At 41.3% G+C, this 12,703-nt stretch overlaps 1 protein-coding gene across 1 annotated transcript in view; it reads right to left on the reverse strand.

Annotated features, from left to right (window-relative positions):
- LOC134794962 (probable cytochrome P450 49a1) overlaps positions 1-12,703 on the reverse strand; it is a 60,151-nt gene that overhangs the window by 315 nt on the left and 47,133 nt on the right. The window contains exons 3-11 of the mRNA XM_063766835.1: positions 10,090-10,255; positions 8,973-9,062; positions 8,049-8,165; positions 7,187-7,263; positions 6,126-6,321; positions 5,721-5,865; positions 4,591-4,754; positions 4,089-4,167; positions 3,309-3,512 (exon numbers count right to left, since the gene is read on the reverse strand). Coding sequence (XP_063622905.1) covers positions 3,309-3,512; positions 4,089-4,167; positions 4,591-4,754; positions 5,721-5,865; positions 6,126-6,321; positions 7,187-7,263; positions 8,049-8,165; positions 8,973-9,062; positions 10,090-10,255 — 1,238 coding nt within the window. The remainder of the gene's footprint in view (positions 1-3,308; positions 3,513-4,088; positions 4,168-4,590; positions 4,755-5,720; positions 5,866-6,125; positions 6,322-7,186; positions 7,264-8,048; positions 8,166-8,972; positions 9,063-10,089; positions 10,256-12,703) is intronic.

The raw sequence follows: 12,703 nt of genomic DNA on the forward strand, positions 1-12,703 counted from the left end.
TCTAATATCCTTTGAGAAATGGGCCCCTGGATTACAACCAATACAATTCCTCTCATCTCCGTCTCAGTGGAAAAGCAAGGTATTGGAAAATTCACTTGTTTTCTATAGTCACCCACTTCCAAGCTTCGTGATACTTTCTATACAATACAAAGTCTCGGGTGTCTCGGACTGGACCGTTCTAGTTCGACTCATCCTGAATACTTCACCTTACAAATGTCAGTGTGTATCTCGAGCTCGGCGAACCTCCTGCTGAGACACATGCGCCGCGAAGGCGCTGTGTTTGTCCAGCTGCGAGCGCTTGAACCAGCGCTCTGGGCGATATATTACAGTCTAAAGTATTTTAAAAGGCCTCCACATGGCGACCCTGCCACGGTCGATTGGGATAATGTAGTTGCCAAGACTGGATTGGGCTGTTTTTGGACGGAACCTAGTAAAAACTAAGATGAGGAAGCGCAGTAATGCAGCGCGACATTACTGCCAACTGCCTTGCTGCCGCAAATATCAAAATCGATGTTACTGCCTGCATTTTTAGAATATATAGCCGACTGCTGCAGGAAAAGTCAAAAAGGTAATTTTATCGAGACATTTGTGGCGGCTGTGGGTGTGGTCTGAACCATACCTTACAAATGACGGTGTGTATCTCCAGCTCGGCGAATCACCTGCCGAGACACATGCGCCGGCCGAACCCGAACGGCAGCGACGCGAAGGCGCTGTGTTTGTCCAGTGGGGAACGCTTGAGCCAGCGCTCTGGGCGGTATATTACAGTCTAAAGTATTTTAAAGGCCTCCACATGGCGACCCTGCCACGGTCGATTGGGATAAAGTAGTTGCCAAGACTGGATTGGGCTGTTTTTGGACGGAACCTAGTAAAAACCAATACGAGGAAGAGCAGTATTGCAGCGCGACATTAGGTACCGCCGACTGCCTTGCTGCCGCAAATGTCAAAATCGATGTTACTGCCCGCATTTTTGGACAGCAGCCGACTGCATTACTGCAGGAAAAGTCAATAAGGTCATTATATCGAGACATTTGTGGCGGTTGTAGGTGTCTTATCTTATCTTATCGTTTTCGGGGGCCCTTGCGGATACACTTCGACCCATAGGGATCTTTTGTGCAGTTACCCCCTAGAAGAGATCCGTCAACTACTCAAGAGCTTTTCCCACCATATCCATGTGTCGGATGATGGAGCTCATGGGTAGCGTTTTAAAGTCCTTTGGTTCCAGGTATCCTGCTCCAAAGTCCTTCATTCTTTGTCTGGCGAGGGCGTGACATTCACACATTAAGTGTCTTACTGTCTCTTCCTCTTCGCCACACATACGACAATCGGTGTTGTCAGAGTGTCCCATCTTGGCCAGAAATCCTTTGACCCCGTAATGGCCAGTAAACACCCCCGTCATGATTTGGAGTTGTCTTTTGCTAAGTTTCCAAAGCTTTTTGCTCCAGCCGGAGTCTATTCCTTGCATAAAGAGCTTTGCATGCTTTAGACCCGTCAGACTATCCCATTCTTCCTGGTGTTTGGTCTTGGTATGGTCTTTAATAGCCGTTGTGATGGTTCCCTGTGAGAGCCCCACGAATGGATCCGGACCTATAAGGTTACTTACAGATCCGGCTCTGGCGAGTTCATCTGCATTTTCATTGCCTATGAATCCCTCGTGCCCTGGGATCCATACCAGTTGCACCCTGTTTTGCCTTCCAAGCTGGTTCAGAGCTTGGACGCCATTATATACCAGTCTAGAGTCCACTCTGGGAGCTTCGAGCGCTTTGAGAGCGGCCTGACTGTCGCTGAGTATATAGATATTCTTCCCTTGGGTTCGCCTAACTATATTCTCATGCACACAGGCAATTATAGCGAATGTCTCGGCTTGGAAGACAGTGGCGTAATTGCCCATGCTTATACTACTACTAAAGTCATTTGCATAAATGCCTGCCCCCGTACCAGATTCTGTCTTAGACCCATCTGTGTACCATATAATGTCGTTTTCATCAGAGATTGGTGCTTCAAGACCTTCGGTCCACTCAGCCCTTGTTGGAATTTTAACGTTAAAATTCTTATGGAACATAAACTTGGGTTGCATCTTATCGCAGCCCATGTTCGTAATCCTTTTCATGAAATTGTCGCATTCCATGTTTGTGTGTTTGGTCTTTGGCTTGCTATCGCTCCAGAGGCCTGTTAGGGTCAACCTGTGTAGCGATTTCCGCGCCTCAGATTGTATCACTAGGTGTAGCGGCGAGAGGTCTAGTAGTACCTCCATCGCCGCTGTTGGCGTCGTTCTAAACGCGCCAGTAATAGCCATGCATGCCGTTCTTTGTATTTTCATAAGGGCATCCCTGCATGTGCTCTTTAGTGTCCTTGGCCACCATGCCAGGCATCCGTACAAGATGATAGGTCTTACCATCATGGTATAGATCCATCTTAGTACCTTTGGGTTTAGACCCCACGTTTTGCCACAAGCCGATCTACACATTCCAAACACTCTAAGTGCCTTGGTGGTTGTTAGTTCGACATGCTTTCTCCAGTTCAGCTCTTTATCTAGTGTAACGCCTAGATATTTCACTTCATTGGACATTTCCAGTACCCTTCCATAAAGCTTCAGCTGCTTTATGCCATTAAGGGTCTTTTTCCTGGTAAACGGTATTACCACTGTTTTGCCTGGGTTTATGGAGAGTTGATGACAGTTGCACCATCTTTCCACTTGCTTCAGTGCTTTATTCATGATTTCCGATACTGTTCCCGGGAATTTCCCGTTTACAAGAATCACTAAATCATCTGCGTACCCTACCGTGTGTATTGGGCCTTTGTTTAGTTCTTCCAACAGTGAGTTAACTACCAGACTCCAGAGAGTTGGTGAGAGAACCCCACCCTGTGGACAACCCTTCGTAGCCGTAGCTAATATTTCATCTCCCATAAGGGAGGATTTTATTAGTCGGCTATTTAGCATAGTACCAATCCATCTACAGATTGTTGGTTCTATGCCATGTTTAGATGCTGCAATATTGATTGCCTGATACGTGGTGCGGTCAAATGCCCCCTCCACGTCTATAAAAGTGGCCAGACATAGTTCTTTGTTCTCTATCGCCTGTTCCGCTCTGGTTGTCACCAGGTGTAGTGCCGTTTCAGTCGATTTACCCGGCTGATACGCACACTGCAATTGGTGCAGCGGATGCCTCTTAAGAGGACCATCCCTTATGTGTCTGTCTACCAGTTTCTCCAGTGTTTTGAGGAAAAATGATGACAGACTTATAGGCCTGTATGATTTGGCTTCTGTGTAATCTGTGTAATCTGTGTTGTAGGTGTAGTCTGAACCTTACCTTACAAATGACGGTATGTATCTCGAGCTCGGCGAACCTCCTGCCGAGACACATGCGCCGGCCGAACCCGAACGGCAGCGACGCGAAGGCGCTGTGTTTGTCCAGCGGCGAGCGCTTGAGCCAGCGCTCTGGGCGGAACTCAGCGGCGTTGGTGAAGTTTTCCTCGCTGTTGCCCATTACGTAGTGTTGGAAGATCACTTGAGTCTGGAATAATTAATATTATTATTTAACTTACTCAAACTAAGCTAACCTAACCTAACTATAAAGTATCGTCGTCATCAGATATATCGGAGCGGTCAAGGCGCTCACAAATATCTGAACACGCCTCTATTGTCAAGGCGTTAGAGCGCGTGTTCAGATATTGTGAACACCTTGACCGCTCCGATATATCTGATGGCGGCTGCAGGTACATCATGTCATGAGTACAAAACGATAATATACCTATTAATCTAAAAAGAAGTAATAAAGGTTTATTTATCAATCATTTCAAAATGTAGAATTCAAATATCTTACAATCTACTTACAAAATCACAAATATCTTAACCTAAACTAACAACTAACAAACACAAAAACTATTCAAAACATTAACCTATAAAGTTTTTGGTGGGATTTATGTTACTTATTCATTGGCGCGACAGTATCTCGCAGCGAGATAGACTACCCGCCCTCTTATATTTTATAGTTAGAAAAAGACGGGTAGTCTATCTCGCCGCGAGATACTGTCGTGCATATCATGTGCTAGGCCTACAGTAGTAGTCGAAGTAAAGTATGTATACACACCCCTTTAGGAATATTGTACCGGCAGATAACTGTGTCTTTACTTAGTTGCCGACCATTGCCGATGACTACTGGATACATTCTGAAAATAAAAATACGCGAAAAAGTTACAGCGTGCCAAAAAAATCAACATCTTAGTAAGAAAATTTAAATCTGAAGTAGAAAGCACCGTATATTATGCGGTAACTAGGTTGACAACACAGCCTGCCACAAGCTCGTCAGCGCCATCTACATCGACTGTCTTCGTGGTTGCAACAATTAGCTCTCTGTACTATGCTCAAAACATTTAATGCTTATAAAACACTAGCGGTCAACAAATTATACACCTAAACCTTCCTCAAAAAAAATCACTCTATTGATAGGTGAAAACCGCATGAAAATCCGTTCAGTAGTTTTTGAATTTATCGTGGACATACAAACAAACACACAAACTTTGTTTTCTAAGGTGTAGTGATACTTATAATAAAGTATCATAATTCACTTTGGTCACTTTCGTAAGACTAACCTTAATACTTCCTTAACGCATGCTTTAAGGTACGGCATCTGATTGATGTCTCCAGGCCTCAGGTCCCTTCCCTGCAACGCTTGTGAGACCTCATTGTAGATTTTCTCTTGTACATGTGGCCTAAGCGACAGTTGGTAGAGAGTTGAGGCCACGGCGTTTGAGGTCTGAAATGTTATTAAAATGCTTAGACATAAACGAAATGTGAAATAATTCACTTGGAACTCCGGTAGCCAAAGAAGTGTAACACTCTTACGTTAAAAATCTCTACAATAAGCGCGTTGAAAGTCATTGCGAAATTGCTATGCTATTTCTTTAAGGCGTTATAAAAGCCGCCTCAATAACGTCTGATTTAATTGATATAGTCTGACAAAAAAGTTTTAACGGCAACAGTAGAATAAAATAATTATAGTCATCCCTCTTTTTGGGGTTATACAACTAGCATAAGAAAAAATACATTATGAATTTCTCTGCCTACACTCCACTGACATGACACGACAACGACTCCTCAACAGACTTGAGTTTGTTATCATTAATTTGTATGTAAAACCTGACCTAATTTGTATGAAAGTCTGGTTAAATTCGCGCATGTCTTTCATATCAAAACTTCATTATATTTTCAGACCGGTATTAAAGTCTTCTTCCTATAAAAAAATGGCTTCCATCAAATTTATGATGATGAGTGCCTAAGGCCCACTTGCACCATCCCACTAACCCGGGGTTAAGAGGTTTAACCGTCAACCCAGTGTCAAATTGTACTGGTAACCATGGTAACTCCAGGTTTAACCGGTTAACCCCGGGTTAGTGGAATGGTGGAAGTGGGCCTAAGTGTGCTCGGAGAGCATGGTGTTGTTTGGTAGTTTGCTTTTGTAGCTGGGTTTACAAAAGCTACGATAGATTGCCGGATGTTAACCTATATGTAGAATGCCGGTTAAACGCGTTTCAATACTAAATAGTAGAGGTAAGTTAGTAGATTAGATAGGTAAGTAAGGTAACCCACCTACTAAGGTGGGTTAGGTTATCATAATCATTTATTTCGTAAATGAACACAAAACATTACACGTCAGAAACAGTTTTAATGAAGGAAAAATTTCATTACATTAGGATTTAGGAAGGTAGGTACATTGTATTACCGTATCTATCCCCACTAGGAACATGTCCAAAGCTGCCACAGCAGCTACCCTGGTGCCGGCGGCAGCCACTAAATCCTGCAGCAGAGACTTGTTTGAGCTGGCCTTGCTCTCCTCCAGTGCTCTCTCCACGTGGCTTAGAGTTACACTGAAAATAATGACAGGGTAGTTTAATCCAGAGCATAAAGTTTTTGTTTTGAGGGTCACCTCCACTTTCTTTTATACGCCGAATTAAATAGAATTGGCCTCTTTTCACGGAAAGCTGACCTCTTGGCCAACGCCTGTCTATTCCACAAGAATTTTAAAAGGCTTTAAAAAAATGACGATGAGGAACTTTAAGGTCATCCGTCCGTCCGTGAGTCCATACGTCCATCAATGAGGCACTAGATTCCTTTCTAGCCATCTTACCTGAGGATAGTATCAAGAGCGTTAACATATTGCTTGAACATGCGAGTGTTCCATAATCGCCACCAGGGCGCCTTGAGTTCAAGTTGTCCAACGCAGAGGAAGAATGTGTTGACGGCGTCGATGAGACGTTGGCTTTCTGAGCCGGAGGACGCGTGGAAGCAGCCTAGGCGGGTGTCCAGGGCTATTAGACCGAGAGCTGGAAAAATGAGTTAACCACGTAAGACCCATGGTATAATAATATACTCCGCCTGGTAGTCTCTTCCGAGACTCGCGAACCACGTGACTGACACAAGCCTACGTCATCATGCTGTTCACAGGTTCAGATGACGTAGGCTTGTGTCAGTCACGTGGTTCGCGAGTCTCGGAAGAGAGTACCAGGCGGAGTATATTATTATACCATGCGTGAGACCCAAGCCAATTTTTGCGATTTTGAATTTGGAACTTTCTTTTATTTCTTTAAAAGTTCAAAACTCGAATTGGATTTGTACTTGTACAAGTACGCGGGGACTTACGAGGTTTACGCTTTCAAGTAAGCTAAAAAAAGTTCCAAGTAACTCACATTTATAGACGGGTCTACGGGACATAAATTCGAGTTTTGAACTCTTAAGAAATAAAACACGAAAGTGTTCAAAACGCGAAAGTTTTATATAGGTATTATATTATTATAGTTCCAAGTAAGTTTCTTAAGTAACTATCCACCAGAGTAGCGCTTACCAATAATCTTTTAACATCTCAACCCCCAGGGATCTGAATTTGACAGCTAAACACGACCTCGTAGTTTTAAATTTAGAGTTTAATTTTACTCTAAATTTAAACTCTAAATTTACTTTGATATCACAAGTCGACGGGAAGCAAGGGTTTGATAGTTGTTTTAAAAATGGTGGTAAAACGAATTTGGTCTAATGATATTTGATGGCATTTAAATCGATCTAGCTAGGTCTTATCTCTGGGAAAACGCACATTTGAGTTTTTATATGTTTTCCGAGCACAGCTCGGTCTCCCAGATATTGTTCATAATAACGTACTAAATAAAATACAATGGAATGTCTGTAGCTACTTACATTCTAACGACCACTTGTGAACTTCATTCAAAAAGTCCTCTGACGTTTCGTTGTCCTCTTTTCTGATTTCGCGCAATCTGGAAATAAATTGGTATTTTTTGATAGTAATCATCCAAAATCTGATTTGAAAAACGAAACACTCGGTTGTGCAACGAAACGGTCGGTTGCACTAAACCATCTGTCACCATTAAAACATTCGCTAAATTTTATTCAAAAATTAATATAGTCAAAAGTGAATTCAATGAACCACTCCTTGAATATACAAAAAGGGCGGGGATACGGGAGGAATGGCGACGGATTGTGAAGCTTGCCAACGGCCCTGATATTACGACCACGACCACTCTGACAAGAGTGTGACGACAAAGAAGAAGAAATTTTATGAATGGGAAGTTTCACACAGTTCTCTGCTGAGTGATGTTGATCAGCCCGTCAGCTGTGGTGCAACTGGCTTTAAATAAGGTACCAAGATAACTCCAGGGAATGCCGACCTATATATGCACGTCATGTCTACGATGAGGAGATCAATGGTCCGATTACATGCAGACTGCGTTGTCCAATAGACCATGTCAGAAAAGTCGCCATCAGATATATTGGAGCGGCCAAAGTGTCCACAATATCTGAACACGCACTCTAACGCCCTGACAACTGCGGTGTATTCAGACATATGTTAGCGCCTTAAGGGGCCCACAGATTACCAGTTTGCCGGACGATATCAGCTTGTCAGTAGTTCGGAGCTGTCAAATTTCGCTTTTACCTGACAGGCCGATATCGTCCGGCAGGCTGATAATCAGTGTGCCCCTTTAGCCGCTCCGATATATCTGATAGCGACTGAACATGTAAGAAGGAAGGTAGGTATGTTTACCTGTTTATAAATGAGTCTGCAACTTCACTAACCGCCACCGTATACTGTGCGGCAGCACTGGTGCTCAGTGCAACTCGCGAGACCTTTGTTCGAAACGCGGACCATGAATCGCCATGCCTGTAATCATACCAACAGCATAAATGATTTCTTCTAATATTTCCCTCAAGGGTTAGTTCTTGAAAGTAGTATTCTTTAAAGTAAAGGAATTTCCCAAGAAAGTAACCAGTGTCTATGTCTATCCCCTGTAATTACTGTAGTTAGCCGTGAAAAGGTAGCAGACAGACAAAGTTACTGACGCATTAGTGATAGGGTGACTGCTATTAGGCCCCGTGCATGAACTATAGGGGGCAGCATAGGAGCCGTCAGATTTTTGGCGAGAGGCGTAAATGTGTCGTTTATGCTTTCGATGTAGCCCACAAGATGGACGTATGCACAAGGAAAAGTACCGACGATGCTTGCTTTGGCAATGTAATACATGTGCATATAATATATGTTTCCGATTTAGGCCACAAGATGGCAGACCCTCCAACGCGCTTGGTCCCTATACTCTTAAGAAATCAGAAACAAGGCAATAGAAGTCTTATTCTTAAGAGTGGCCAATAATTATAGCAGTCACCCTAGTTTGAATTTGCGAATGGAGATGGAGAGGGGAAAATGGTTTCAACAATAGATCAATCTGGAGGCAGGTAGAGTGTGGATACCTACATTGGTCTATTTAGTAACTATTCATATTTGGTAAAAAATAAATTTCTTCAGTTTTCACGCACCCGGTTAAATCAAATGCCTGTGGTTTTTTTACGAGCAAATTCGATGAAAACGGTCACCTAGATATAAAGTTGTATAAAGAGCAACGGATCACATTGTAAAGGATTTTCCCAAGAAAGTAACCAGTTTTTATTACTTTTGAGTACTTTTTCTACTTACACGGCAATGACTCCTGCGCAATTTTCTTCGGCGCCAAAGAAGTCTTTTCTCAAAACGTGCTTGTAGTAATTCAACGAAGGCATTGATGGTCTGTAAAATTACAATAAATAAAAACTGGACAAGTGCGAGTCGGACTCGCCCACCCGAGGGTTCCGTACTTTTTAGTATTTGTTGTTATAGCGGCAACAGAAATAGGTACATCACCTGTGAAAATTTCAACAGTCTAGCTTGATAGCTAACCGTGATCGGTTCATGAGATACAGCTTGGCGACAGACAGACTGATTGACAGTGGAGTCTTAGTAGGACAGATGGACAGTGGAGTCTTGTAATAGGGTGCCGTTTTTACCCTTTGGGTACGGAAGCCTAAAAAACACTTTCTTTTGGAAGAAAGCGGTACTAATTCATATAAAAACACACCGGGATTGATTCTTACGCTGTACGCAAAAAGAGCGGTGTTACATGTTCGTCTGTCTGTCTGTCTGCCTCTCTGTCTGTGGCATCATAGCTCTCCAACGGATGGACCGATTTGAATGCGGTTTTTACGTTTTTACGTGAAATAGTTTCCTTGCGGTTGTTCTTAGCTATGTTTGATAGAAATCGATCCAGCAGTTTGAAGAGTAGGTATCACCTCTTTTTCCAAAATGATGTAAGGCAAATTATATAAACATTTTTGGCATAAAATTATATTCTTTTTTGGCATAGATTTAAAAAAAAAATATTTAATATTTCAAATAGACGCGCGATTGTATTTGTTATATTTTTTACGGCCCCACCCATTTTCTTCCCACGGGACGGGAAGAAAATCTCACTTCCTGGCCAAGGCAAGACGTAAAACTTTATACAAACCACGGGCGGTAATTCGTAAAGCCCAAGATCGCATATTTATAGCCCTCACCTTCGGTTCGGGCCACAAACACCTGCGATCTGGAGCATTTACGAATTTACCTCCCTAGGTATGTAATGTACTATTACAGTACACATGGTGCTACTTTTCCGCCCTAGTGCGGTAATTGGCACAATACGTGCATATGTACTGTAAAACGTTGTACAATACACATACGAAAAGGTAATTTTCCACTTTTCGCACTTGAATCGTAACGTACTATTCCCACCTACCTGTGTGGAGCTCCGTCTTCAGATCTAAACACCCTTTCCACTTCTCCCGCGTCAAACACGAAGAGCATATCCGGACGGCCGAGTAGACCTGCTATCTTGACGCACTTCCCATACTGCTCTCGGAGAGAGAGGCAAACTTTGTCGACGTGTTCTACTGAATAATTACCTGAAAAAAAGCAAAAGGAATATTTCGATGCTGTTTACAAATTTACGGCATTATAAGCAGAATCATTTGACATAATCTTATTATAGATATTTTGTGAAAAAAAAACGTTTGAGATAATTCATACTACTTATACTCGTATGTGTATTGCTCAAACTTAGCGCTATGTGCAATTAGGATTCTTTTAAATAGTTGACGAAGAAGAGTATCCTTATGTCATTTTGTAGTCATGCGATTGCCAAATCATTATAAGTATTTAAAAAATAAAGGTAAGTATCTAATATTGTTACGATTTTAACTCCTCCTGGCACTGACTAAAATAACCGACTTGATGTCACATTAATCTCAAAACTTTTTTGTAGTAGAAAAACTGCATTGCGAGACTTGCATCTTTTACACGTAATGTCTTTGATGGGATTATTTTTAATAAAAGTAGGCGTCTGTATAAATGCATAATTAATAATTAATTTGACTTTTACTCACGTATGGTAACATGATATATTAGCTGAAACTAGTTTGTAGAAAGTCACTGACTGCCCGTAACAGATAACTTAATGATGATCGAATGATCGCTATGATCTACTCAATCATATCCAGTGATTTGTGATTTATAATACAGGGTGACCTTAGCTTCTGGACAAAAGCCCAAATAGGCTAGATGACAAATTTTCATTTACGATATCAATCGATCAGGTTTGTTTTTAGGATCAAATGTCTCTATGGGACCCATTGCAATAAAGCAATACAAAAGTCAGAAATGATAGTCAAAGTCCGACAATCGTACTCCACTCGCGAAACGCCCCTAACAAAACGATAAGTGACCGTGACGTCAAGGTCACTGAGAGTCCATCTTGAAGTATGGACTGTATGGAAAAAACAAGATATGTAATTGCGTTTTTGTCGGTGAAATATTGCGTTTATGTAGGTACATAGTTGCTATACAATCTTTTTTTGGATAAAATTTAAGGAATCGAATGGTATCCTTACTTATTTCCTTCTTGGAAGTTAAAAAAAACTTAAATTTTGTAACTTTCAGGTCCTGTATTTTTGTATTATTTTCATATATTCTTTTAATATTTACATTATTGTGATAAATTGCTCATATGCTATCTATTTTACTAAGTTTTGTTATAAAATTCGACATGTGTCATCATCCCTATTATACCTCTACCTACTATTTATTTAATATTTAACACAAAAGAAAATATAAATTAATTATGTGGATGCTCTTTATTTAGGGCCACTTGCACCATCCCATTAACCCGGGGTTAACACGTTAAATCGTTAACCCAGTGTCAAATTGTACTGGTAACTGCAGGTTTTACCGGTTAACCCCGGGTTAGTGGGATGGTGCACGTGGCGCTAAGTGTTGCGTTAATTCTTTTTATGGCATTAAATAGAAAATTAAAATGTTCAAACCAATTTATTCCCAATACCTAAATCAACTTTGTAGTCATTTATTTGTTTACAATAAACAATTCATATACAGGAACGATGTTTGTTTACGCCAAGCGTGATCGTCAATTTTATCTTATATCTTAAAACGAGCAATTCTTGTAAACATAATTACATATTACATTTATTTCGGGGATCACGGAAACGGCTCTAACTATTTCGGGGGCGAAAAGTCGATTTAGCATTTTTGTGTGTTTATGTTTTCCGAGCAAAGCTCGCTCGGTCTCCCAGATATTATTATATTTATAAATAGCTATCATAATACAGTATTTATTTATTCTATTAATATCAGTTAATTTCAATCATCGATATTAATGTGGTAGGTATGTTACTCGCGTAGGCGCGAAAGTGAGAGTACGCTGCGCCGACGATTGCTGTTAGATATTACGAACTAGTTGATTGGATATTACGATAATTCGAACAATTTCACTTATTCAATACGGAACGGAACAGTGGACCCTGTAAGATGGGCTAAATTTACTTTAGACAATGTTTGAAAACATAATTACAATTTTTTCAATTTCTGTAGTTATGCCCTGTTAACCGAAAACGCCAAAAATGACAGTTCTACAATAATGTGCCTATGGAAATGATTCGGAACTAAAGCCTAAATGACGCCCCCGATGACTGAACATAAGTTTAATAAAACCGGCGTTAAGTTGATACTTAGTAAGTACCTAAACAGAAGATAATGTGGGGACTGAGCATTAAAAATCAATCTAAAAGCTATTAACTTTGACGCACTACAAGCAATCTAAACCACATTTCTCTATAAACTACTTTAACAGCTACTAAAATGGAAAATATTACCATGATGACCTTTTTTCATTGTTGCATAGAAAATTTAAGTCATCCGAAGGGCTGTCAGTGCCAAGATACCGGCGGTCCTCGAGCCCAACGGTCTGGCCAGGGTCGATGGCAAGAGACCTGACGGAATGACGCTGGTGCCTTGGAGTATGGGCCGGCTACTTGTCTGGGACGCTACGTGCGTAGATA

The sequence above is a fragment of the Cydia splendana genome, chromosome 11 (assembly GCF_910591565.1).
Source record: "Cydia splendana chromosome 11, ilCydSple1.2, whole genome shotgun sequence".
In the NCBI taxonomy this organism is placed as follows: domain Eukaryota; kingdom Metazoa; phylum Arthropoda; class Insecta; order Lepidoptera; family Tortricidae; genus Cydia; species Cydia splendana.